This window comes from Anguilla anguilla, chromosome 8 (genome assembly GCF_013347855.1).
Source record: "Anguilla anguilla isolate fAngAng1 chromosome 8, fAngAng1.pri, whole genome shotgun sequence".
NCBI classification, from domain to species: domain Eukaryota; kingdom Metazoa; phylum Chordata; class Actinopteri; order Anguilliformes; family Anguillidae; genus Anguilla; species Anguilla anguilla.
The window spans coordinates 24809520-24836903 of record NC_049208.1 but is presented as its reverse complement, the minus strand read 5'-3'; the positions used below and the strand labels follow the sequence as shown (position 1 = coordinate 24836903).

Genomic DNA, 27384 nt, shown 5'->3' with positions numbered 1-27384 from the left:
CTCCATTATATAATGGGTATGAGTGGCAAAAACAAGACACATGTCAAATAATCTATTGTAATTGTACAAGTCAATCAAGCGGTTTACATACTCAATGTCAGTGAATGGATTGTCAAGATCAGTTATGTTCCGGTTGTGTTTGACTTGATATCCACGGTAAGATATATGACGTATATTTAAATAAATTGCACATTAATCGGGTACTATTAAATTACAATTTGGACATCTGCCAGGTTTATATGTACACCTTATTATCTATAACTACTCGTGAGGCAATTCAACACCATCCTTGGAATGAATAGTAATTGAGATTCCTTTTTAACGATATCCAGCTGAATTTATATTTATTGCAGGACTGCAAATGCTTTGAATGGGGAGTAATGGAGGCAACAGGCAGATGCACTCTAGTGGACACAATATGGTACTGCAAAAGTAGTATCTCCCCACCGCTGATTCTTACATCAGGCTCAAGGACCTCTTGTGTCCCCAGAATGAAATAACATCAGGTAATCAGAAGGATGTGCTCACATATTTTAGTAAAGCTTCCAAAGCTCATATTTGTTGGCTCAAAGTTCAAACCCTGTACGTTTTATTCACAACAGAAAAATACATTTTTTATTATCAGAAAAATTTATATTTACCTCATATCTTTTTCATATCAGAAAACCAGCTTTTTCATCCCACTTCAACACCCCTTTACCACCACTGATCAAGGATCTGGCAAAAAATTGTTCATAGAGATCATTTCATGTCCAAAATTTCAGATGGAGCTCCTAACCCTCAGCAAAAGCTGCAAATGAGTGCTGATGGGTCAGAGCAAGGTTAATGTCAGTGCTTAAGTTGGGTATTGGTTTGGCTCACTCTGATGCTAGTTATGTCAGAGTAAACAGAGTCAGACTATCCTCAGCAAAGTCTGGACACATGCACTGCCCAGCCATAGGTACTACAAGACCTCCACGGTAAAACATACTCAAACATTCAATTATCACATAACTATTGGCATCTATGGTTATGTAGAGCAGAGATCTGAAAAGATCTACTTACTGTAAATGGTTCAGTACTAGGGCAATCAAGAATGGCCAGACTGTAAACTGTTTGGAATTATGCCATTTTGATTGGTGGCTGAACATGTCTGGAATAGAGTCCTGGTCAAAATAAGTCATTGTGTTAAATTCAAATGTCACTGAACATTAGAACTGACCAAGAAGAACAAATGTATTGAGTACATTTTCAGTTAGAAAATGAATCTACATAGTTACCGTCCTTTTTAGGCTTCTCTTAAAATAAACCTATGTAAAAATGCCATGAATCAACATGAAGTGGTGAGTAAATGAAAAGATAATATAGTTTAATGATGAAACAGGTGAGATGTGTCTGCAATGTGCATACAGCAAAAATGCAAAACATCCATAAAACCAATGAAAATGAGTGTGAATGCAATGTAAAATGTTTTCTACATATTAGCTAAATAGTTATCGTCAACGTTCAATAAATGCTTTGGGGTTGAGGTTTAAAATATGACTTTTTAAAAACTTGTCCGGTAAATTAGACCAGGACCCCTTCAGATTTTGTGGTTTTGTGTTTGGGGGTGGAAGAACAAACACGCACTTCAGCTCAAAGCCCCATACCAGGATGAGCTGATCAGCACATCCTGAATGACAAACACATTCTGACCCTTTGAGTGGATGGTAACCATGGAAACAGGCCCCTGCAGAGGAAGTCCCACAAAAAGCAGGTTGAATAAAAAGAGGCAAAAAAAGAGATCTGAGTTGCGGGATGTTATTTTAAAGAACATCTGACGCCAGAGACAGTTTCATTCAGAATCTCATTTCGCATCACTCTTCCTGTCTGAACTGAATTCTTCAGGATGGAGAGCTGAAAAGGGAGATTTGGCCTCAGGTTTTATAATCTACAGACTGCGCTGATCCCCATTATGTTTCATCACTGAACTTCCGTCCTGGAATGGGACTGGTTGTGCATTTCTATTCTGAGCGCAGGTAAAAGCAGGGGAATGTTTAGTGACTGCAATTATACTGACAGCCTGATGTCAGCAACCTGAGCTGGCCGGTTACTGTGGGCGCATGGTGTGATATTGGCTACGTGAGAAGACTCAAATACATGCGCATATAAAGAATGAGAGTCCAAATGAAAAATGCAACATTTAAACAAGATTTTTTACCATCTATGAATACATTTATCTGCAAAGAATAAGTAAGCATACTATTTGGTCGTACCTACTATGATATTACACACATTTTTATGTACTTCATTGTATTTTTGTATCTTTCACATCTGTGATCATACTGCGCGTATGCTTTGACACTTTTCTACAATTTTCTGCACTTGGCAGTGTTAATTATTTGGACAAAAAAGTAAAAAACATAAACCTTTGTTTGAATGATATCCCGGAACAATAGATGATCATATCCAAACTAAAAATGGTATCATTTTATAACACATTTTGTTTTGAATGTCATTTTAATCAGGCCTATGATCAAATGTTGTTTTGGTAAATACGCAGTTAGGTATTATTATGTAAGCAAATTATATGAAATGCTATTTTTAATGCATGATCAAAAACATCATCAACATCCCCCATAGACTCTAACTATTGTGCTTTCATAAATGACCCTCTCCACACACACGTACTTCCTGAAAGTGTTTACCCCCAAGGTCAGGGCAGCTTGGGGAACAAGGCCTGTGGTGTCCAATACGCACTGCAGATGAAGCAGGCTGGTTGCCTGGTTGCAGTATACAATCCCAGAGCACCCTCTGGTAGGACAGACAGAATATCTAAGCCCCTCTGGCCACCCAGCCACACACCAAGAATCTGCTGGGAGTCTGCTTAGCACCAGGACTTTATTGTGGGTTCCAGGGGCTTGTAATGAGCAAGGGGGGTTTTGCACAGTCACTGTCTGGTGTCCAATGTCATTTCCTTTAAAAAGATGATCATTAGGGCTGGTTTGTTAATGACCAATGGCCTACACACAATGACTCAGGATAACCCACATCCTTGCGCTCAAAGAGGTAAGTCCTGAATAATTAAAATTAAATTTGCACTTTGTATGCGTGTGTGTATGTCTGAAGGTTGGGGAAGTCTGAAAGCATTATGTTTTCTGTGATGTCATTCCGGTATGAAACACTATGCATCAATACAAAGCTCCAGTTTAGATGCTTACTCTTTCTGTGTTTTGTGTACTGCCTGCGTTATATTAGTTCTGTACAGGTCAGGGAGGCCAATATGCATCAAAATGGCAATATATTACAAAATATAAATCATTGCTGGATTCTTATTATTATCATATTATTAAAATATGAAATGTAATATGTATTAATATATTCATACATCATGACAGGGATTGGTGTGAACACATACAAAGTGTGTGGATATGTCCATGCGCAGTGAATGTGGTCAAATCCGTTGATAACATGTGACAGCTCCAGCAGTTTAAGGGTAACTGAACCTTACCCTTCCATCTCTGGGGAAATAAGGCTGGATTCATTCAGCAGTGTGCAGTACCAGCACAGAGAAGCACAGAGGTCTAATTCATCACAGGGCAACAATCTGGTTCTCAGTCAGATCCGCAATGTGTGGATCTCTCAATTTTGCCAAATTAAGGGCAAATTTAAAAATCTACAAACTGAATTAATTAATGTTTGTAAAAAACAAACAAACAAACAAACAAAAAAGCCAACTAGAATTGAATTATTGATAATTAAAAAGCATTCTGAGAATTTAGTTGGTTCCTCAGGGTTTGATTTTATTTCAGTCCAATTAAATTGTTGAGTTGTATTGAATCCAGGCACTTCTGTACTCCGAGGGTTACATATTTATCATGCAAAATCAATGTAACAAATTTAAACAAATATTATCATTTTTGTTTAATCAGGACTGTTTGCTCAAGAGAATATTTTGTAACAAAATGCGCAAAACGCTAATCATTTTCAGACTGCAGCATATTTTGGTTTTGGCTCTTATATCTCCCAAATTCAATTTACAGTGCTTAGTTCTCCTCTGCATATAATGCACTTGAGGAAGCTATGTAATCAACATTGTACATTTCAAGGATGTGTCTTGTATCCGAGGACCTGAACCCTGCCACGACGTCAGAGCTCCAGAATGTAAATTGCTTAGGTGTACGTCCAATTTGGCATCCGATACATGGCTCTCAGTTGCTGGAGGAGTTTGCCCAGGACTCCTCCTACATGCAGTGCAATGCTCCTCTGCCTGTGCTGTTCGGCGTGCGCAGCACTGCACTGTTCTCTAGCGACGCTAGCGTTGGGAAAGATATGGTTACGGTATTTAACGCTGGAAGCATCGCGGTTCGTAAGCCGTCAGCCTGAGCCGGGAAGGGTATGACTTCAGCCCAGAAACAGCACAGCCCTGGTGAGATGGCAGGTCCCAGGTTCAGACAGCCAGGTATGTCTCAGGCTTTGAAGGAGGCATTATTTACAGTGTGAGCAATAAACTAACAACAATGCATGGGACAATAAACACTTTTTCATTTTTTAAATTTCATATTCAGCTGTAAAATAGAAGCTTGGATCTAGATGCAGAAACATGGCAATATGTATTATTGTACACACACACACACACACACACACACACACAGAAATACACACCTGAGACATACCTGCGTCCTGAGGCAAGACATAATTTATTGTATGATGAACTGAAAACAGCACACAAATTTCATGCATCTTCAACTAGAGAATGAATGTTAATGTTTGATACTTTATTGAGTCTGAATCAGTAGACTTGAGCCACCATATAACATATTTGTAAAGATGTTCAGATCTATGAAACTAAAAATGAATTGCATATTTAATATCCTTTGGAACATGATTGAAATCTACAGTATGTTATGTCCCTCATTGTGGTTGTGTGTGTGTGTGTGTGTGTGTGAGTGAGAGAGAGAGAGAGAGAGAAAGAAAACATGGGTTTTTGCAATGTTTGTACTCAAGCCCTATAGCCTAACTGTAATCTGCTAACAGACTGGCAAACCACTAAAACAGTCATAGTCCTAGGCTGAAAGTGAAACATCGAGCACCATCTTTGACAGAAGCTTGGTGCCTTGATTCATCATGTTGCCGCTATGCCTTCTTGCAAGTTCTCATGTGGAAGTTGGCAGTGTCATGCTTGGAAAAGAAAGGGCTCTACTTACAAGAATGTCCTCTGTAAACAAATACGGCCGATCAGATTTTTTTTCTTCTTTTCCATCCCCCGTGACTTGGAGGGCCATTTGAGAGTCTATGCTAACAAGGCCCCTCCAACTCAGCAACTCACCTGTGCTAAATTATTGATGCCCTAAAAGGCAAGACAGGATACTTCCTTGAGAACCGGAGTGAGCAGATTTTCTTTCCTGGCAAGGGCCAGTTCTGTGATGCCATTGCTCTCGCATGGCAGTATGTTTACTCCATGTATGCGTTTCACCCACTAAGCAGTGTGTACATGTGTCCTTTCACTGGGGGTAGGGTTGGGGCAGTAAAGTTTGGAGGCTGAGGTCCTGTAGAGATATGTGTCTTTGAGGAAGCAAAGGTAGGAAATGAATTAAAGTGATTAAAACATACCACAGATCTTTTTTTTCTTCATTTTGATTTACTTCATTCTTAATATCATTCATTCTGAATTTAATTTCTTATTCATTACCTGTCAATTCAATTTGGAGATTATTTAAACAGGTAGCAAAATAGAATGTCTGTGCTTATAATTTACCCAGATAACCCATGGAATGCCAAACATACTGAACACATCCATTTAGAGTTTTAAAAAACCATAATAAGGACCAGCACATCCTTTCAATGTCTCTAACGAGCCTATTTTGAACCTGGAAAATTATAGCATGTAGCTACACCTCTTAAAATTTTACATTTAATTAAAGTATTATGTATTTCAGGACAAGAAACTTCAGTTCCTAAATCTAGTCACAACTCAAATCAGTGGCACAGTGAAAGAAGATTTCAAGCAACCTACCCCCCAGCAGGTTGCAGGACTTTCGGGAAGCCCTTGCTGGGGCCATGCCATTTTGATGACCCCCATAATCACTGTGGAAACAACAGCTTCCACACAACCCATGCCGAGAACAGCCCAGTGAGGCCCCGCATACTGACGGTGGTGAGGCCAGGCAGGAGGACGCACCTGAGGAAGATCACTATCCTCCTCAACAGGCGCTCGGTGCAGACCTTTGAGCAGCTGGTCGCGGACATATCTGAGGCTCTTGGGTACCCTCGCTGGAAGAACGACCGCGTCAAGAAGCTCTTCAACCTGAAGGGCAGGGAGATCCGGGGCGTCTCAGACCTCTTTCGCAGTGATGAGGTCTTTGTGGCCAGTGGAAGAGACAAGCTGTCCTTGCAGGACATCGAGGAGGTCCTGGAGGAGCTGTACCCAGACAGCCCAGGTTACCATGGCCACGTGTTGCAGAACTGGGAGAGGGTCCTTGGACAAGCGGTCAACGCGTCCAAGGCTGACAGCGGTTTCCACGAGGAGCTGGAGCCCGCTAGAAATGTCGTGCCGGCAGCAGCCGAGGGCTTCCAGAGAGCCGGGGTCAAAGCCTGCCAAGAGGAGAGGCAGAGAGCAAGGCAGCAAGAGAAGGACAGAGGAGAGGGCCGGCAGGGTGAAAAGACCCAGACGAGAAGGGCAAAGGAGGCCTTCCTTCCCAAAGTTAAGATTGAAAAGACTGAAAAACTCAATGCAATATATGCCCCCTGCACAAGCTACTGCAAGAACTGTAAGCGAGGCAGAGGTGGGCGACAGCATGGCCCGATGAGAGGACGGGTCTCATCTCCCACCAGAGACAGCCAGGTGGGGGAGGAGGACCAATCCCTGGAGATGAGAAGGGCACCGCAAAGATATTCACGCAGTGTTCATGAGCGACCTTGGGAGAGGCTGAAGGGCCGGGAGCGCAACATCATGGAGAGCCAAGGTCGTGGCGATGGCTCTTTTGGCCCCAAAAGAAAGGAGGTACAGAGTAGGAAGATGTATAATGATAGACAGCAGGATGCCGATGAAGAGACACCAGCTGGGATTAAGGAGCCTCCTGAAGCTGAGCCTGGAAAAGCAGCTCATAATCCTCTCAGTGATGGACAGACTAGCACAGTGAAAGAGAACAGCTTCGTCTCACTTCCCGCTTCTGAACATTCGCCAGAACAGCATGGGGATAAGAGTTTGCAAGAAAACTTGGAAGAGACAAAAGAGGGTGCTTCTGAGGGAAAAGAGCCTAGGAAGAACCTTGAGACAGGGACTCAATCTGAAAACGACCTTGATGCCATGCTCCCGCTGGGGCCAGTGAGCACGCAGGGCGGCATCGAGCAGCTTTATGACATTGGCCGCGTCATCGGGGATGGGAACTTTGCTGTGGTGAGGGAGTGCAGGATGCAGAACTCCGACACCCGCTATGCCATGAAGATCATCGATAAGGAAAAGCTGAAGGGGAAAGAGCAAATGATCCAGAGCGAGATCTCCATCGTCCGAAGCCTCTCGCATCCGCACGTGGTGCGGCTCCTGAGGGACTACGAGACAGAGGACCAGATCTACCTGCTCATGGAGTTTGTTCATGGCGGGGACCTCTTTGACGCCATCACAGAGAACGTGAAGTTCAATGAGCACCACACATCCCTCATGATCAGGGACATAAGCAAAGCGTTAGCCTATATACACAGCAAGAGCATCGTGCACAGGGACCTGAAGCCAGAGAATCTGCTGGTGAGTCATAAGTCTCAAAAAATCAAGGTCTTCCCTGTCCTGTTCCCGTTCTTTACAGCACATGCAAATATCCCTGGAGTATTATATGTCAGAATTCATTTCCGAGGATTCTGTATGCAAATTACCACACCAGCTCCTGTAAGAGTATCCCTTTGGAGCCAGCCCATGTGCCCCCTCATGAACTGGTGCCAGGTTGGTTAGCTGGAAACCAGCAGGTGGGTCCAGGAACAGCCAACACTATTCCAGGAACAGAAGCTGTATTATGAAATACTCACCATTACTTTCAAGGTTTTAATTCTCAGAAGTTATCTTCCAGAATTTTTCTGATGACTAAATTGTTCCACTGACATTGTGCCAAACTGAGGAGCATTTGTGTGTGGGTAATTGCATGTGTGTAATGCATATGTATATGTATATGTGTATGTGTATCTGTATGTGCATGTGCATGTGAATGAGTACGCTTATGCATGTGTGCCAGTAGAGGGTGCGTGCATCGTTGTTTATAGATGATCACCCATCTCCCTTCTTTCCCAAATGAGGTCCAGCATAACCCAGATGGAAGCAGCACTCTGAAACTCGCTGATTTTGGGCTGGCCATGGTGGTCACCGAGCCCATCTTTACTGTTTGTGGAACCCCAACCTATGTGGCCCCTGAAATACTCTCAGAAAAAGGTGAGGGAGGGGCACCAGAGGGGATTGTGTGTGTGTGTGTGTGAAGGGGGAGGTGCTCCTGGAAAGCGTATCCATTAATATGAATGCAACCCTATCACTCATATAGGAAGAGAGGATCGTGCCTCTTTTTTGAGGTCTGGACACATAAACCTTTGAATTTGTTGCCATGTCTGTTTGCAACTTGTAACTTATCATGCATTGTGCAAATATTGGTAATTTATGCAGAAGCAATTGACGTCAATGAGTTTTTTCATCTTTCTGCAGTGGTCTAACCACAGCATCACATGCTGCTTTGTTTTTCATGTGGCTAAATTGAGCCATAAGCAGTTTCTGAACAAGCAGGTGTCTCTGCAAAACATTTAGGAGACATCCCTGGTAACAGATATACCATATGCTACAGCTTGTTCAAATTTGAGCTATGTTTCAGTTATAAACCGGATGTTTGGGCATTTCCTTTATTGAAACAAATATAAATCCTTGTTGCACCAGCTTAAAAAAATAATCCAGTATAGTTAAGGCCTATCTGCACTCAGCTGTTTTATTCCTCAGAATGCAATTTTCTTTTCAATCATAGTTGTTTTATAATGGTGAAGGTAATTTGCCTAATTAATTGTAAATCATTGTTTAGTCAAGCATTATCAATTATGACATTTTTAATTGATCACAATCAGATTACAAAAGTTTCTGAATTCTTTCTCTGTCCAGGGATCATTACATTGCACAGTTTATACTGGCAGAAGGCTATATTAATCGTAAAGATTTTTGGTTTTTATTTTTAAAAATAGTTGAAGGCAAAGACACATGCACTGATTATCTTCAGCCATACATCGGTCTTTGAGATTCAATAATTGGTCCAATAATATTTTAAATAAATAGCTTTCAACATGGCAAATTTCCGAATGGTTAGTCATCCAGCCGAATACTTCCCTGTGCTTCATTATCATACAAAGGTGTATGCCTTCGGCATCAGACAGGCGCATTGTAGGTAATGTAGTTTTGTCTGTCCCCCACTCCCCTCCCCCCCACTCCCAAAGGTTATGGCCTACCTGTAGACATGTGGGCGACTGGCGTGATCCTCTACATCCTGCTATGTGGCTTTCCTCCCTTCCGCAGTCAGGAAAAGGATCAGGACGAGCTGTTTGAGCTCATACAGCAGGGGGAGTATGCCTTCCTGCCCCCCTACTGGGACAGTATTTCTGATGGTGAGGATTTTGCAAAAAAAAATGTAAATAAAAAGATTCCTAAAACAGAAGCCCAGTCAAACACTGGTATTTTCTGTCAATGTAAAAATGAAAGCCGTTACCATCGGTTGGCGTGATGAATATACCATAAATTTGAATGTCACCAGAGTTGTTCAGCTGATAAGCATTTTTAGTATGATCAAGGTCAAGTTAAAGTCAGTTTTGGCAAAGGTCTCAGAACTGTAGTGTAGTGTCTTTCAGTTTTCCTTTCAAACCAGGTGACCACACAGTACATGTCACAGTTGCAGTTAATACTGTTGTCTCTCCAGAACTGTCACACTGCCAGTGTGATCTAAGCATGGGTGGAAGGCTGGATGGGAACACAGATACAGTACATGGACTGGCCCAATTTTTTTATCTCTTATTACAAACTTTCAAATTATGATCCCAGGTGCCAAGGGGTTGATCAGAGGGCTGCTTCTGGTGGATCCTGGGACGAGGCTAACAGCTGAGCAGGTGCTACGTCATCCATGGGTGCAGAGTGAAGCTCGAGAGGGCAGCCTCCAGGAGGACGGGAACACGGTCAATGCTAACATCTCTGTTTCGAGCCAGCAATCCACTGAACAGTAATCCATTTTGGGGACATGCAGTGACATCGGTTGGCTGACTGTTTGGTAAGGAGGAACGTTGCAGGAAAAAAAGAGATTTGCCAGGACTGTGTACATTTACATGGACTCTGGCCTCTGATTTTTCAGAGTAACACCATCACAAAAGCAGAGGAATGTCACTGAAAGAATGGGTTTCTATTCCACAGCCACTGACAAGAGAAGCTGGCTTCATGAAACCCATAATGGATGGAGCTGCCATGTAGTCTCAGTGGACAAATGGTATGAACAAAGTATATCACTTTATTCACCTCACCACTTGATTGGTTCAGATTAGTGAGTCACTGATAACATATGACCCCCCAGGCACTATGGACTCAGGAAACCTCCGTTGTCCCACAGTTACCATGGCAAACGGCAGCTAATGGAATCTGCAGGAAGCTCCTGTTCAAAAAGGAAAAATAGGCCATATTCATACACACATAAGAGAATGTTCAGTTCCATTCCATCAGTACAGAGATCAATTTTTTAACAAAGTGCCAAAGACACCATGCGGTTGGCCCTGAAATTTCAGGATGTCACACAGAAATTGTTTTATCACAAAGCTTGATTCTGAAGAAATTACATGAGCACCAATTTATATATTGGTATATGTTCCTGTATTGTTGAAATATCTGACTTAGGGGAAACCACACTTTTCATGATGTCAAAAACTATGATTTCAGTATTATTTTTAAAAAGATATGATTACTTAAAAACCATCAGTGTTGATCTTTGGTGGTCATACCAAGTTGGTTGTTCTGAAAAAAATTATAAAATAAATAAAAAACTTTTTTTTTTTTTCAGTCATTTGAGTTCAAATGTACTATGATATCAGATCATCTATGGCACATACACACATTACAGTTATCATTCACTAATTATCATGAACTGTTGAACACACAAACATATATGACATATCCAATACAGTATATATTTATCATTTTAATGAGCTAATTATGATTAATATTTTGGGGAAGAAAATAGTTGGGTCGATATGTATTGTATATACACATTTCTAATTTTGTGTTTGTACTCTTTGGTGAAAGAAATAAATACTCTGCAGCTATTTGTTATTGCTTTGCTATTATTCTGTGTGACATGCAATTATACTGTAAAACAGAAGACTTTGTGCTCCCTCCTAAAAAGCAATCTACAATTATACGATAGTGCATTGCACATCACTTCTGGATCATGGCAGCTACCCTCAGCTGTACCAGCTGCCATTTCAGGTGACAAAATAGTGAGAGAAACCACCAACAATTAGTTATGACACACGGAAATATACCTTTTAAAAGGTAATAATGTATAGAGAGATGTTACAGATGAGTGATATGAAATTAAAGGATACTTAAAGCAGTGGCAGAAACTGAACTAAAAAATTAATGAATTTAATAATTACTGTGACACTGTTATGAACATTTTGCGTGAATAACAAACATCAAGTCCCTGTGGCAGCTTTGAAGTATTAAACTCAAATCCAGTAAAGAATTGGATGTGTTTTGTTCTTTTGGCGTTTTCCACAGAAATATACAAGTTGAACACACCCCAAAACATTATACAAAAAGCTTTTATTCAAGGCACTCTGGTGTTAAATCTGATGGCTAAAATGAATTATATATAAAAAATTGAAAGATGTATTTTTATGTGAATCTTAGTCTTGAATTGCAAGTGTGCCAAGTTATAAAGGGCCATTCATTAGTAGCAGGTAGCATCTCATGTTTACCTCTGCCTTTGTGCTCCTCACCATTATAATTACAATAAAAATATATTTTTTTAAGGTAAAACATCTTCACATGTTCATAAAACACATGTCAGTCACAATAAAGTAGGTACACACAAAGTAGGTAAACACATTTTAACAACAATTGTGATGTTTGGATACAGCAAGGGCACACACACAAAACACCTCAAAGCAATCAACACACAACACATGGGGCATTCAAATCAACTTATATTGTTTCCATGTTACATAAACATATTAAAATGCCTGCAACTAAACAGACTTCTAAAAACTACCATTTAGGTACCCACTGAAGCTGAAGAGCAGCTATGTCTAGTGCTTCTAGTTAAATAATGTTTTGGTGTATGCAAGAAAACTGTTTCCAAACGGTTCCATGTTGGTAAATATGAACTGCTTTTCAATTTACAGTCGTACATTTCCACTTTGACGGAAGTTGATCTGATCTTCATCGAGTGGTATGAACTTTTGTAAGGTTTGGCAAAGCTTTACATGAAACGACAAACAAACCAACCCCCCGTTTTTGCTCAGTTATTTTGTTGCACAGGTGACGCACTGACTGCTCTCTTTTGTCGCATATCGTGTTTCTTTGGACATTGGCATGCCCAAAACTGACCCGCAAAGGACCATTGCGCATGCGCCGTGCATAGCTCTTTAAATACCCTGATGTCACCTGATCCAACAAAACACATTAGGGGTAGCCAATCCGTGACGACAGAGTACGGCTGGCAAAGAAGCCATTACAGCTGCTGGCAAAATATTGACAATTTGTCAACCAACAGAGTTTTTGATTTGCCGTATTCATGACCTCTACTGAGTAATCGCGGTATTGATTGGGAGTCGCTGTGCTCAGTGGAGTCACAGGGAGAGGAGGAGACGGACAGAAGAAAAACAAAGATGGCTGTGTAGTCCAGAAGGCGATTTCCAGCAGAGTCGCAATACTGGTTGATAAGCTCATCGGGGGTATATCTAGTCGAATACCTCTCGATCGGTTTCGGCTGGTTTGTGAAAGAAGTCCGGGAATCTTTGTGCAGGGCCGTGTCCTGATGGACTGCGGTGTGTGCGCTGTCACTGCGAATAACGACGTCAATAGCACGACGGGGTCTGTTTTGTTCCAAAGCAGGAGAAAACTCAATTGTTTTGAAAGGCTGATGGCTAGCACTAGCTAGATGCATAGCTAGATAAACTTTTATAGGGATTATAGCTAACGTCAGCTAGCTAGCAACGTCACATATGTTGCGACAGCAATTCAGTAAACGTAAGCTGCATATATAACGTTAGCGCTAAACATTCCGAATCATACGAAAGCGTCGTTCAATAGACTGTTAGCTTATTTAAATCTAAGTCCGTTTATTTACGAAATAATCGCTGCCAGAGTTAGCTAGCTAGCTAGCAAGCCAGCATATCTCGCTAGCTTACTAGCTAGCACGCTAGCTAGAGCTTCACGCTGTGAGGTCGACAGTCGAACGTAGATCACAAAATACAAAAGAGAAAAAACGAGAATTAAATAGATGTCCTCTATGGAGGAACGGGTGGAAGTAGGGGTTGCGGCAGCTTCGGGCTCTTCCTCTGCCGGACTAGGTGTCGGGGCAGTGGGTGGCGCCCTGGAAGCGGTTGCTGTGGGTGCCGTGCTGGCTGGAATACAGGAGGAGGCCGGGGTGCGGAGAGAGGTGTCCGGGCCTGAATCTGACCCCGACGCGCCGCCCAAGAAGCGAATGAGACTCCAGGAAGGCGAGGCAGGGAAATTGGAGGAGAGATTGTATTCCGTACTCTGCTGCACCGTGTGCCTAGACCTACCCAAAGCCTCCGTCTATCAGGTAAACTGTGAATTTGGCTTTCATATGTTTGGTGCCTTAATATTTTTATATAACGTTGGCTAACTAGCTAGACGTATGACAGCTTATTTAGACGCTTATCACAATTGTGTTAAGCTGTAACATGTTGGCTAGGACTAGTGAGATTCTCCGTAAGCATAAGCTAATTAGCTGGCTACTATAAATGTGATGCTAGCAAATGTTACCTGCAGTATGCTGGATAAGTAAAATGCATACTTAACGTTATTCCCGGAATGTCCGGATTTTTCTGTCAAAACTGGACTGTTCCGAGAAAAAGTACGCATACGACGCCATAGATGGACAAAAGTGGTAATTGGTGTGCTGTCCACCCCCGAAACCGACGAGCAAAACAGTAGCATTAGCTAACGTTAGTTATAGCTGAAATCCACAATGTATTTGTATCCTCAAATAACCTTTGTACGCAGTCGCATAGGTCTTTGCTTGCAGTACTTAGTAGAAACTGTCAAGTCCTTACTTTTTACCAGTGTGAAATACTCAAATTATCAAGCGCGTATCTAAGACATGTCTTTGGCACACACACACTTCTAATAAGTCTGGAGAAACAGAAATGGAGACGTCGAGCTTTTTTCATGTATAAGAATGTATATGAAATGCGTGACTAATAAAATGCTACTAGCCTTTTCTTATAATATTCGCGTGTTTTCTGTGATAGATATGCCGGAGATATTTTAGAAAATCGATTTTTTTAGGTTATCGCTACTGAACGCCACGTTTACTAAGCCAATCATTGTTGTCCGCTTTTTCAAAAGACCAATCCCAATTGGACCTCCTAATTCTTCACTTCATTCATGCTCTAGCAACGTACAAATAATCAATGACCAACTGAGAAACAGTGACAAACATCCCCCACCCCACCCCACCTCATCTCATATCATATCACATCACACAGCCAGCACACATGCACACACGTACATACACACACGCTCTGTGTGGACCCACCCTTAAATATTTTTGTCCTGTACCATTCATTTGTTCACTTGTCCTAATTTAGTTTTATTTTTAAGGCCGAAAAGCTGACAAAATCCACACCAGGGTTAATTGTCTAAGACTAGCATCTCGCCGATGCCAGATTAGAAGATAAATTATGAAGATAACTGATAAGCCTGTCCCCCCTGGCATCTAGTTCAAACATACAATTGTATCATGTTTTCACAAGATAAGACAATCCTCATTCATCTAAGGATTATGATATTGATTCTGTAATTTTGATTCTAGATTGTAGAATTGGTATCCTATAATTGCAGTATGGTTTCAGGACTGGTTTCAGCAATTTGTAATCAAGTCCTTCAGTGGCAAGTTGCCAGTTTGGCATTGACCTTGGGATTATGCACCTGTTGAGCAATCATTAATAACCACCAGCTCAGTTATCAGAATCCTCTCAATTAGTCACATGGCGTGTGTTCATACCATCTTGATTTCAACTGCAATCTGGGCTCACTCTGTGATCGTGTTACCTCCTTAGTAAAGAAAAGTTTGGTAGCTTGTGCAGTCAGCAGCACTGGAGGGTAAAAAGCTGAGATGGTGTATCAAGTTTCTTTGGAGAAAAAATTATGCAATCAAATATTTCACTGAATTGCTGCTTAGTGTTTAAAATGGATAAATAATGGTCATGAACAGCAAACAGACTATATTTCTGCAACCCACACACACAGTGCTGAAATGATACATAAGACATATTGTCTCTATTGTACGTTCATGATGCTACCACTCAAGCTGGTAGCATAAATTAAATTTGACATAGGTGATGCCAGTGCCCTTATATGGGAATTAACTGTTGACTGAATTGAGTTGATGCTTGCCTCAGTGCTGGGGGTAAGGTGTTGGAGATATTTGCATTTACTGAGAATAGTTTCAATGGTAAACATTTTTTGATCTGTTAATCTTGTCAATGAGGTACAAAGACAAATTAGATCATACCAGTTTATTTACATAGCAAGCTGACACATTTTTTTAGTCAAGTTAACTATTGATTTATGACAGAGATTAAATTTAATTTTTTAATTTGGATTACATTTGTGACCTTTCTTGTAGACTCTAGACTAGGCAATTCAACTGTTATGATTAACTAGCTGTCTATATTTGGTTGGATTGCTTTGATGATCGCTAGCTTCCTAGTCAGTCCAGCCATACCCTGCTATAGTGTGAGAATTAGCTAGCTTGATATTCCGGTATTGTCAAAAACAGTTTTACTGAATTGGCTAACAACGACCACCTTCAAATCACGTAAACATGTTATCAAGAGATGCTGTGGGTGGATGTGACATACATCATCTTCAACAGAAGTTCCCATGAAGCTGCCTGCTTACAGGTAAATGTGTACAAAATCTACTAGTGTCACAGTGAATAGACACCTGTAGTTGTTGAAGCTACCTTAATATCGGGCTCTGTCCTTCATATACACATCTTTGATTCCTTACTTGTCATTTTTGCCATAGTTCACAAATATTGAACAGATTCTGAACAGGCTGTTCATGGCCTGATCCCTGTGAATGCACCTTTAATGATTAGTAATTATGCACAGCTGCAACTTGATAAACAAGGTGTGGTAGTGACTGACATACATTTACAGTTTTATTCTACAGAGCTTTTAATGAATTGGTAATATATTTTGTCTATAAATAATACAGTTTTAATTATGCATGTGATGGTAATCAGTGATTTGTGAGTGATGAGTGACAACATTTTCAGATATACCTCTTATTATAGAATAATAGAAAAATGAGAGCAATTAAGTTGTGTATTCAAATATTATATATTTTTGTCCCAGGTTCATGTTTTCATGAACTGAGTAAATGAAAAACATTTTTAATATTTATTAAACTATGTGGATTTGTTCTGACATCCCCTTATGTACTGGCATGAAGAGTCCTCTACAAAGTAAAGGGAAAAGTCGGAATAGTAAAATTTGTTCATGAGAAGCAGAAGAAGAACCATTTCTGTGTTCTTTAGGATTGTTAAACGTAAGCATTGTAATTTTGGTTAATGCAGTCTTTCAATGAGTGCCACTGTGAAAATGTGTTCATGTGAAGGAACATTCTTCTGACAATTCAATACTGAACTGGTCAAAATGGACTCAATAGCTCATCGTTTTGAGCTATTTGGGAATTTTCTTTTGCTTTTTTTGCCAACTGTTCTTTTTTGCAGGGGTGTTTATGTGTCAGGTTGTCATTGTTTTGCATAAAAACCTTATTGTTGGGGTGTCCATGTATGCACTCCCGCCTGTCAGTTTTCTGTTGTATGCTTCTGCATTTACAATGTCAATCCAAAGCCATATGGGTAACTAAGTGCACATGTAGCATGTAGCCTATACAGGGAGTGGGAAGATTGAGACTCAATCTCATGGGATACTTCAAAACCAGTGTCAAGGACTGTGGGCCCATCTTGCCATGAAGTGAAGTCTCTATAAATCTAATTATATCCTTTTATAAGAGTTGACTGTGCTGTGCGATGACATGACAGATTAGACCAATGTTTAATGCATAGAGATTTTAATGTATTTTCTTGCTTAGTTCAAAACAAATGTAATACCAATGAATAATACATGTTTCAGTAAGTTTGTCAACTATTTTGTTACCCAGTTGTCTGTCAAAAGGTCAATTGTAAGGCATTATGTTTTTACTGTAGGTGGCTGGGTCTGCTATTTCAAAATATAAATTTGGCCCCTGTGGTTACTGTCCAGTCAAAATGTGCCTGGTTTCCTAACCAGCACACCTGCAATTCTACCCAGTTTGCAAAAAAGAAGAAAAAAGTAACATAAAAAAGACACTATGTCACTTTATGTGTTTGCTTTGTTATTCCTGTCTATTTGCTAGCCTAGCAAAGTTTAGCCGGTCAATGGAGTTGGTCAAAAATATTACTAGCTGGCTATGGTGGTGGAGAAAAGAAATTGAATTTTTTGTTTGGTTGTGGAATTTGGTGATTTACATACCACAAGTTACATGCCATTTACCAGACCTCAAATGCATATTATTGGTCTGGTGACTGGACCTGGAATATGTATTTTGTGTTGTGGACCCAGCTACCAGCAAACTAACTGCAGCCTGTGTTTTCCAGCTCTGTAGCATAATGCCTGTGTATTTCCTCTGCCTGCTCCTTACATTTTTTTGTGGTTATTGCTTCTGTGATATGTATATCATGTACCATGATATAACTGCACTGTAAGACACTCTGGACGAGTGTCTACCAAATGAATAAATAAACGAACCCAAAAACATGAATAATAGCTATATGTTGTATGTTCTGTTTCTATACGGCAGACCCGAGAGCTCTCTAAGCCACCTGGCGCCCGGTTAACTCTTGGCATGTGTACCCCGCCCCTACTATTCCACCCCCCCCCCCCCCCTCGCAGTGTACGAACGGGCACCTGATGTGCGCAGGCTGCTTCATCCACCTGCTGGCCGACTCGCGTCTGAAGGAGGAGCAGGCCACCTGCCCCAACTGCCGCTGCGAGATCAGCAAGAGCCTGTGCTGCCGGAACCTGGCGGTGGAGAAGGCGGTGAGCGAGCTGCCCTGCGACTGCAGCTTCTGCCTCAAGCAGTTCCCGCGCAGCGGCCTGGAGCGCCACCAGAAGGAGGAGTGCCAGGACAGGTACCGTACCCTGCCCCGTGGGGCCCCGCGGGGGCCGCGGGGCCAGCAGGGCCTGCGGGGCCGGGTGCCGAGCGGGCCCTCTTTCTCCATCTGTTATTGGTACTGTACATCTCGCTGCTAGGGGCTGCCGTGTTGTGTCAACATGTCCCTTCATTAATGAGAGTAGCGCTTGTACTGTTTACTGTTAACCCCCATTCCCGCCTCTGCCCGCACACACAAGACACAATGAGTCAGATTTTCATGTTCGTGCTCTAAAGCGCAGGTGGCTAATATTTTTACTATTTTCATTTTCTGATAATTTCAGTTTCTTTAATAGTCTGCGATATTCAAGTCTTCTGTCACTCTTAGTTTTTAAATGCACACCAGGGGATGGGGAGAAGTATTTTGAGGTTTCCATCTACCTCTCGCTGTATATATTTGCGTGAAGCCAGCAGTAGTGCCATAGACAATATCAGAAGGATTCCTGCGCCTGAAAGAACACTTAAATCCAAGCCCCATTAGAAGCGTCCTGCCTTCCTAGGCCTGTGCTGCGTGGCTGTGGCTGCGGGGGAGCCTGTGCTGCGTGTTGAATGGTGTGACACAGATGTGTGAAAGCACGTTGGGGCTGACAGCGCCCCTCTATCTGGAGGAAACCTGCGCAGGCCTCTCATTACCCAAAGGCCTGGAGGGACTTTCCTCTCCTACAGCCCCCTGGCTGAAAGGTTTACAGCTCCTTTGAAGTTCTGCTTCCATAGCTTCAGACACCCGACCGGTTTAACAGGCTTGAGCAAACCGATTCCATGCAAAACATGCCATCTGAAATCCTCAACAAAGGGCCTTTTTTCTCCGAAATGTGGAAAGCTCTGGACTCCTTCACTGTAGACACGGTTCTTTCTTCCTCAAGCAAATTCCATCGTCTTAAAAGCACAAACATTTTCCGTAACCCTTATTTTAGAAGAGAGCACGTGGTTTGCCATTTGTCAGTTGGTAACTGAGTTTTGTTTGAATTCAAAGACAAAAATCAACATGGAGATATGTGACAGGCAAGAAATGGATGATCACATAAACTACCCATGATAGAAGTATTTTCCCTTTTGTTTTTAATCTAATACATGAATGTAGTTAGTACACATCTGACTTATCTGAAAAGAACACTTTTTAAATGAACACAGTGGGCCATGTACATTTTTACATTGGGTTAAGGACATGTTGCTGTACAATATGTTTAGAGGAGGCTGCTTGATAGTTTATTTAAGGCTGAACAGACTTGCTGCCCAGATATTTGCATTTGGGATGTTTTGGGCTGATTAAAGGTTTATTTTGAACGACAGTCCCTTGAGTCTGTGCGCGTACAGGTTTTTAAGGACGGCTACAGAAAGGGAATCCAAAAACTGGAATGCCACAAGCTGTTTAGAAAGGGAACCAACTGCACTGTGATTGGGAAAGGTCACAGCCAATGCTGTGGGTTGATCTTTGTGCAGTTTGCACCGACCAGATTTCAAGACATGCACGTTTCCTGTTTCAGCATGCAGAAACAAGGCTCCTGTTATAATTGTATTGTACAGGCCTTTCAGATGTATTTATAGCATGCCTAAAGGGATATTTCACTTAAGTATAACTCAAGTAATTTTTGGAGCCTACTCTATTGTATTTGCATAACGTGAATACTAGCAACATCAGCCGTCCTTGCTAACTGTTAACGGCATCGGCGTTCCTTCAGGTTGTTAGTCTCCCAGTTCACTCCCATTCATTTCCGGGACCCCGCCAATAGTTGCAAAGCATCCCCACACCATCTCACTACCACCGCCAAGTTTGACTGCTGGTACGAGATGCTGCTGGTTCACTGCACTGTACCTGCCAGTGGTGCTAGGAAGCCGTCTGTCCCTAAACCCCCTCTTTCCCCCTCAGAGTTACCCAGTGTAAGTACAAGCGGATTGGCTGCCCGTGGCAGGGTCCTTTCCATGAGCTGACTGCCCACGAGGCTGAGTGCTGCCACCCAACCAAGACGGGCAACGAGCTGATGGGCATCCTGGACGAGATGGACCAGTCCCACCGCAAGGAGATGCAGCTGTACAACAGCATCTTCAGCCTGCTCTGCTTCGAGAAGATCGGCTTTACAGGTCCCTGACCACCCGCTAGAACCTTCCACCAGGCACAACACACTGGAGCCATGACACACTGAACACACAGCACTCTGGAGCTATGACACACTGAACACACTGCGCACTGGAGCCATGACACACTGAACACACAACACACAGAACACTGGAGCCATGACACACTGAACACACAGCACTCTGGAGCCATGACACACTGAACACACTGCACTCTGGAGCCATGACACACTGAACACACAGCACTCTGGAGCCATGACACACTGAACACACAGCACTCTGGAGCCATGACACACTGAACACACAGCGCACTGGAGCCATGACACACTGAACACACAGCACTCTGGAGCCATGACACACTGAACACACAGCACTCTGGAGCCATGACACACTGAACACACAGCGCACTGGAGCCATGACACACTGAACACACAGCGCACTGGAGCCATGACACACTGAACACACTGCACAGTGGAGCCATGACACACTGAACACACAACGCACTGGAGCCATGACACACTGAACACATTGCACAGTGGAGCCTTGACACACTGAACACGTTACACACAGAACACTGGAGCCATAACACACCAACCCACAGTGCAATGGAGCCATGACACACTGAACACACTACACAGTGGAGCCATGACACACTGAACACACAGCGCTCTGGAGCCATGACACACTGAACACACAGCACACTGGAGCCATGACACAATGAACACACTACACAGTGGAGCCATGACACACTGAACACGTTACACACTGAACCCACAGAGCACTGGAGCCATGACACAGTGAACACACAGCACACTGGAGCCATAACACACCAAACTCACAGCACGCTGGAGCCATGACACACTGAACACGTTACACACTGAACCCACAGAGCACTGAAGTCAGGTCACACTGAGCACACTGGAGCCATCACACCCTAAACACATAACACACGTACCTACAACGCACTGGAGCCAAGACACACTGAAAACACAGCACACTGGAGCCATGACACACTGAAAACACAGCACACTGGAGCCATGACACACTGAACACACAGCACACTGGAGCCATGACACACTGAAAACACAGCACACTGGAGCCATGACACACTGTAAACACAGCACACTGGAGCCATGACACACTGAAAACACAGCAGACTGGATCTATGACACACTGAAAACACAGCACACTGGATCTATGACACACTGAAAACACAGCACACTGGATCTATGACACACTGAAAACACAGCACACTGGAGCCAAGACACCCTGCAGTCATGGGTATGATACTGTTTCCAAACGCAGTTTAAACTCTGGTGCTGGCAGGCACAAACCTGTCTGCTTTCTCGTGTTGCTGAGCATGCAGCATCACAGGAGATGAAGTGAAGAAATGACTGCGTGCTTTTGATTCATGTGAGGTTAACAGACCCACGCCAGAATAGGTCCCTGTCAGTGACGCTGATAGAGTGTGCAGCGCCCAGAGTTGTGGCATTCTTTCTGATAGTTAGAGCTGAATTTATGGGCAGGGAATGCTGGGAAGTTGGTTGTTCCGCGGGTCGTTGTGACGTGCCTCACCTCCAGGCTGAACACCTCTCCTTTCTGCAGAGGTGCAGTTCCGGCCGTACCGCACCGACGACTTCATCACCCGGCTGTACTACGAGACGCCGCGCTTCACCGTGCTCAACCAGACCTGGGTGCTGAAGGCGCGGGTCAACGACTCGGAGCGCAACCCCAACCTGTCCTGCAAGCGCACGCTCTCCTTCCAGCTGATCCTGAAGAGCAAGGTCAACTCGGCGCTCGAGTGCTCCTTCCTGCTGCTCAAGGGGCCCTACGACGACGTGAAGATCAAGCCCGTCATCAACCACCACGTCTTCAGCAACGACACCAACGAGACGGACTACGTGCCGCTGCCCATCATCGACTCGGTCGAGTGCAACAAACTGCTGGCGGCCAAGAACATCAACCTCCGCCTCTTTATATTCCAGATCCAGAAATGATGAGCGAGGGGGGGGCGGAGAGAGGGGTGGGAGGGAGAGGGGGATGGAGAGAGGGACAGAGGGAGGTGGGGGGGGGGGGGGAGGGGGGAGGAGGATGGGGGGGAGCGGGGGAACAGAAAAGGCTGCTTTAGCCGTCTCATGTTCACGTGAGAGAAGTAGAGATTAAGCGGGCCAACAGCCTCGGAAAGCACCACTGAACCGAAGTTACCTCTTTAAAGAAGCGAGCAGGCCGCCATGGCGACGGCGTAGGCGGGGGGGGGTTGGCGTGCGGGTGGGCGGGTCTTCATGGTGGGTGGGGGGTGGGGGGGATGCAGTGAGGTTTCAGTGTCCCAAATTGTCTACTCTGTGCACAGTGAAAATGTTCAGTGTTAAATGAACTCTTACCATGTACATGTGGTCCCTGATGGGCTCATTTAAGCTCTGTCAGAGTTGCTTTAACACTGGATATTTTACCATGTACACAGGGTCTCCCACCGATTTTGTGACTTATCAGTGCAGTAAATGGCTGTGTGCTCTGGTTACATTTGTGTTTACAGCTGTTCCATAGACCTGTGATGGTCTACAGTGGCATTCTCAGTCTGTATATTTCTGAGCGTAGATGGTTTTATGGTAGCGTACTTCTGCAAGATGGCAGTCTCATTCAACGCTGAATCGTACATAATAAACTATATCACAGCGGCTGTTGCATGACAGCTATTCATGCAATTTTAGAATGTCTTTTAGTGGATCTGAATGCCTTTTTGATATTCCTTATCAAAGAATCAATTCCCACATCATAAGGAGCTAATCTGTGTCTACCAAATCTATGTTTTTTTTCATCTAGAACGATAGTTCTGGGTGGGTTTGTTAAAAGAAAAGGAAACAGTTCCCCCTCCCCCCTTTCTGGATGGTTGACAGAAGGCAGTCATGCTATGCTGAGTTATGCCTCTATATCAGATGGGAATGGAAGCTGTCTGAGGAGACAGGTTTATGGTTCATGAGGGTGCTTTGTCACACAGAGCTGTGGGTCTGTAAGGTCTGATAAGGAGTGAGATGGGGATGCTTTTTTAAGTGTGGGGGGTTGGGGGGGGGGGGGGGGGGGGGCGTCCAGCTCTCTTAATGAAATTGCGAGTGTGTGAGTGGGTGCTGGGGTTCTTGGGCGCAGTGTGTTAGGGTACCTGCGCTGAGAGGGGTCTGAAGCCCGCGTGACTGGCCTGTCTGGCGTTGCTGCTTTACCGCAACTCAGCCGACGTGCCCTCCGGCTCCTTCCCCTGGCCTGCGTTACGCATGCCGAGCTGCGACCCCGCCCCTGGTCCCTGGTCTCGCCGCTCAGCTTGCGACCGAAGCCTAGAACGCGGCACGTGCATCGCGCTGCTGGAGAATGGGCTGCAGAGCCGTCAGCATCGGGGAGTCACATGACCCCCCCCCCCCCCCCCCCCCCCTCGCGCTGCTGGAGAACGGGCTGCAGAGCCGTCAGCATCGGGGAGTCACATGCTCCCCCCCCCCCCCCCCCCATGGTTCGCTGCGGTTTCCAGCGCCACCAAAATAAGCGGCGGTGCTTTCTCCACAGCTCAAGCCGCTGTGCTTCAGCTGCTCGTCTGCCTGCTTCTTGCCTGGTTGCTCAAGTCTTGTTGCCATTGCATCATTTCCTGTGGCTTTCTTCCACGGGCTTCTTCTTCTCTGCGCTAATTAGATAGACTGATCTCATTAGCATCTAGGCTGTCTGGTACAATGGCGATCAGCAAAGAGGATCATCAACCCCAGATGATTTGCAGATGCGTGAACAGGAAACATTGACCCAAATAAACAAGCCCTACGCTCATGAAGGAGACTGCTTCCCAGAAACGGCGTCTGGACTTTTTATTTATTTTTTATTTTTTGTAAACGGGCACTCTGGAAAAAAATGGACTTTCTTGAAATTGATCCTAAGCTCGTAGGCGCACAAAAGCAATTATGGTAGCATGTGAGCCTCTGGCTCTGCGAGATCAGTGCCATTAAGCTGCAGCCGGTGTCAGTGTGCACGCTGGTATGCTGACGGTCCGCCTGTCATCTTGCCGTGTGTTCTAGGCTTTGCGAGAGCAGGGAGGGGTTGGGAGCTGTGGAATGTTTCTCTGATGCATGGCATTGGCCAGAATCTTTGGTACAGCATTTCACTGGCTGAGTGTTCTGCTGTTCTGGAACTGAAGGGGGGTCCCTTTTTGCTTGTGAGAGTGCTCTGTTGGGCCATGGCTTGTGGGGGGGGTACTGCTCCCTTGTCGTCTGCATTAGACGCACTCGTACACCGCATGTGAATAACTGCCACGCTGTATGTTCACATGGTCATTTGGCATATATACAGTGTACGTCAGCCCCCAAAACACCAAAAAAACGCAAAACCAACACAAAAAATTGTTAATGAATTATTACTGCCCCTTTTTGAAAAGAAGCCAGGGGCACCCATTTCACTGCAGTCCTGGAGTCTCACCTTGCAGGGAGAAAACTGCTGTGTTTGGCCTCATACCTCCGCCTTATTAGAGTTTGAGCTTTGCATGAACATTTTTTAGTTTCCCTTAAAAAAAAGAAGAAGAAATATATGAATATATATAAGCACCAATATTTGCATAACCCTTGAAGCTAACTTATATATTTTATTTCCTTTTTTAACATTAGTATTTGAGTATCTGTGAATTTGCCATTTTAGATTTGATTTATCTTTGTGTAGGATTCTGGCCATTGCCACCATATTACAAATGAGTTGGTTTTTCCCCTGAAGAACAGAATATGAACTTGTGTATTAAATTATGATGATGCATACTGTGAATTCAGGTCCTTGTTTTTCATCTTTTTTTATTTTTACTTTTTTTTTGTTTTTTTTTGGGGGGGGGGGGGGGGGGGGGGGGGCTTTGTGGTGGACACTATGACCCTACTTGACTTGAGGTGATGTAAATGGTGTTTATGTAAAACAATCATTTCTTTCAAGGACTTGATGCCCAAGAGAGCTGGCCTGACTAATCTAAAGCTTTTCCTGTCTGCTACCACTTCTGACTAAACCAAGATGTTACTTCATATTTCCGCTCTGGGGTTTGATGGCAGAGTTTGACAGTGGAAGCCCTGTGGAATAAAGACTAGGGGTTATTGGGCTTGGGGACAAATGACGCAGAAGTTAGGAAGCCAGTGACCAAGTTGTACATTAGTGCTGTAGGAATAACCCAGCTGCTCTCTAACTGGCTCGTTAGCTGTTACACCTGCAGCGCTCTGGACAGATGAAGTATGCTGTGCCTGCATGTCGGGCACATTCAACACACCAGGACCAAAAAGAAGAAAAACAAAATGGCTGTCCGTTTATTACTTGCAGGTCCTGCTGCGCCCAACTGAGAAATGTCCAGACGCATCTCCAGCCCAAGGCTCTTCACATTCACTCTTAAAATTGTCACTCTAACAGAGACTTTGCGTTAAAACGTCTGTATTGCCACGCCTGTGAATTCTCCCATGAAGTTTTGACATGCTTGTCATGCCTAGTTCACCTGCTTTTCTGACATCTTTCTTCAGTGTTTGGTGGAACTATGAAAATTTGAGAATACAGAACACTGTAGAAGTGACAACCTTTTTTTTTTTTATTCAACTAGTGGAGGAAACGCGGGTATGCAGTTCGGGCTGTTTTGACGTATTAGCTTTTTAGAGTTACTAGAGTAATTCTAAATAAGAGAATGTTATAACTAGATGATGTTTAGAGAGTATATTCCCATTTAAAGTACTTCTAGTCCATTGTTTAAGTCTGTATTTTGTGTGGATGAAGCTTTACTGTTTCTTTGCCACCAATCTCACATCCCACTGTTGCTGTAAATGTGCCTTTCGATTAAAGCTCTCCTGTAAACCCTTAAGCGGATGTTGTGGGATATTGTCGCCACCTTTTGAGGATTCTGCAATGTTCTGACGTAGTTTCTGTTCTCTTTGGCAGACCGTGGTGTCCTTCAGCTCAGTGAAGTACTCGCAGCGTGAAGCAGCAGTCAGTTATGACTTTCCCAGCTGGGTGGCAAGTTGCTGGAATATTAAATAGCAGCATTTCTCCAGTTTTTTTGGGGAAAATATTTAATATTTAAATATAATATATTTATATATATTTAATATAAAATATTTAGGGTTAAACTGGTGATGGACTGAAGCTGGTGTAACTTTTTTTGGACACAGTATTGTGATTGTGGTGAACACAGAAATGTTAATTTATCAAAAAATTGGCTATTTAAAAAATATATGTATTTAGTCATTCCTTAAAGTTAAGAAAAAAACACTTTGGTTAGATTGAATTTCTCTCTCAGTATGGTCCAATTTCTATTTGCAATTGATACTGGTAGTTAGTAGTTGGTAGTTATACATTTTTAAGTCAGAGGCAGTATTACAGAACTGGGCAAGTTAATAAGTAAAAAAATTAGCATGCTATCAGCAACACATTTCACCACCAAGTTCTAACCCTGACCATGGAAGGCAAGATCAATCACACCTTCAATATAAATAGTAGACTTAAATGGTTGGAAATAAGTTGTTAAGTGGTAATGGGGTCATCACTCACTGTGGTCATTAAAGGACATGGAGTACTTATCCTAAGGAGTAGGATCTTTATCATACCTTGGTTTAATTGTCTGTATAAGTCCCTCTGTGTTCAACGGATTTGAGCATTGTAATTTAATTGTGTCTCACCTAGGGGAACATTCCATTAGGGGTACCTAACCCTCACTCTTTTCAGTAGCACAGCTTGAGTTTCCTGGTATATGTTCTTTAAATGCAGTACAGCAGTGGTGTCAAACTCGTTGCCATGGAGGGCCGTGTGTATGCAGGTTTTCATTCCAGCCTCAGATCTTGATTTTATAATTGGTTAAATTATTTGCTGAATTAGGGATGCAGGTTTGTGCACAATGGTGACCCGACGTCTATGGTGACCCGCATTGTCTAAATAAA

The 27384-nt window shown here is 43.3% G+C and overlaps 2 protein-coding genes across 3 annotated transcripts; both read left to right on the top strand.

The window, feature by feature from the left end:
* The first annotated feature begins 2780 nt into the window (after positions 1–2780).
* Positions 2781–11170, top strand: dclk3 (doublecortin-like kinase 3). Of its 2 annotated transcripts, none has more exons than XM_035430897.1 (6): positions 2781–3027; positions 5898–7702; positions 8242–8374; positions 9409–9576; positions 10007–10229; positions 10370–11170. In XM_035430897.1, exons 1-5 carry the CDS (start codon positions 2946–2948, stop codon positions 10183–10185), a joined length of 2367 nt encoding a protein of 788 aa, XP_035286788.1. In that variant the 5' UTR covers positions 2781–2945; the 3' UTR covers positions 10186–10229; positions 10370–11170. The 2 variants fall into 2 exon arrangements, with proteins under 2 accessions (XP_035286788.1, XP_035286789.1); XM_035430898.1 differs by lacking the exon at positions 2781–3027 and adding an exon at positions 4294–4387.
* A 1448-nt stretch (positions 11171–12618) lies between these two features.
* On the top strand, positions 12619–22517 carry cyhr1 (cysteine/histidine-rich 1). The gene is made up of 5 exons (XM_035430004.1): positions 12619–13324; positions 13370–13757; positions 18145–18383; positions 20271–20482; positions 22082–22517. Exons 2-5 carry the CDS (start codon positions 13452–13454, stop codon positions 22471–22473), a joined length of 1149 nt encoding a protein of 382 aa, XP_035285895.1. The 5' UTR covers positions 12619–13324; positions 13370–13451; the 3' UTR covers positions 22474–22517.
* The last annotated feature ends 4867 nt before the right edge of the window (positions 22518–27384 follow it).

Bases quoted from the DNA above. Each gene is read 5' to 3' on its own strand.
- dclk3 (XM_035430897.1), top strand. From the start codon at position 2,946: ATGATCATTAGGGCTGGTTTGTTAATGACCAATGGCCTACACACAATG. The intron at 8,375-9,408 runs GTGAGGGAGGGG...CCACTCCCAAAG, and splicing joins TGAAATACTCTCAGAAAAAG to GTTATGGCCTACCTGTAGAC. The intron at 9,577-10,006 runs GTGAGGATTTTG...TTATGATCCCAG, and splicing joins CTGGGACAGTATTTCTGATG to GTGCCAAGGGGTTGATCAGA.
- cyhr1 (XM_035430004.1), top strand. From the start codon at position 13,452: ATGTCCTCTATGGAGGAACGGGTGGAAGTAGGGGTTGCGGCAGCTTCG. The intron at 13,758-18,144 runs GTAAACTGTGAA...CCCCCCTCGCAG, and splicing joins CCAAAGCCTCCGTCTATCAG to TGTACGAACGGGCACCTGAT. The intron at 18,384-20,270 runs GTACCGTACCCT...TTTCCCCCTCAG, and splicing joins AAGGAGGAGTGCCAGGACAG to AGTTACCCAGTGTAAGTACA.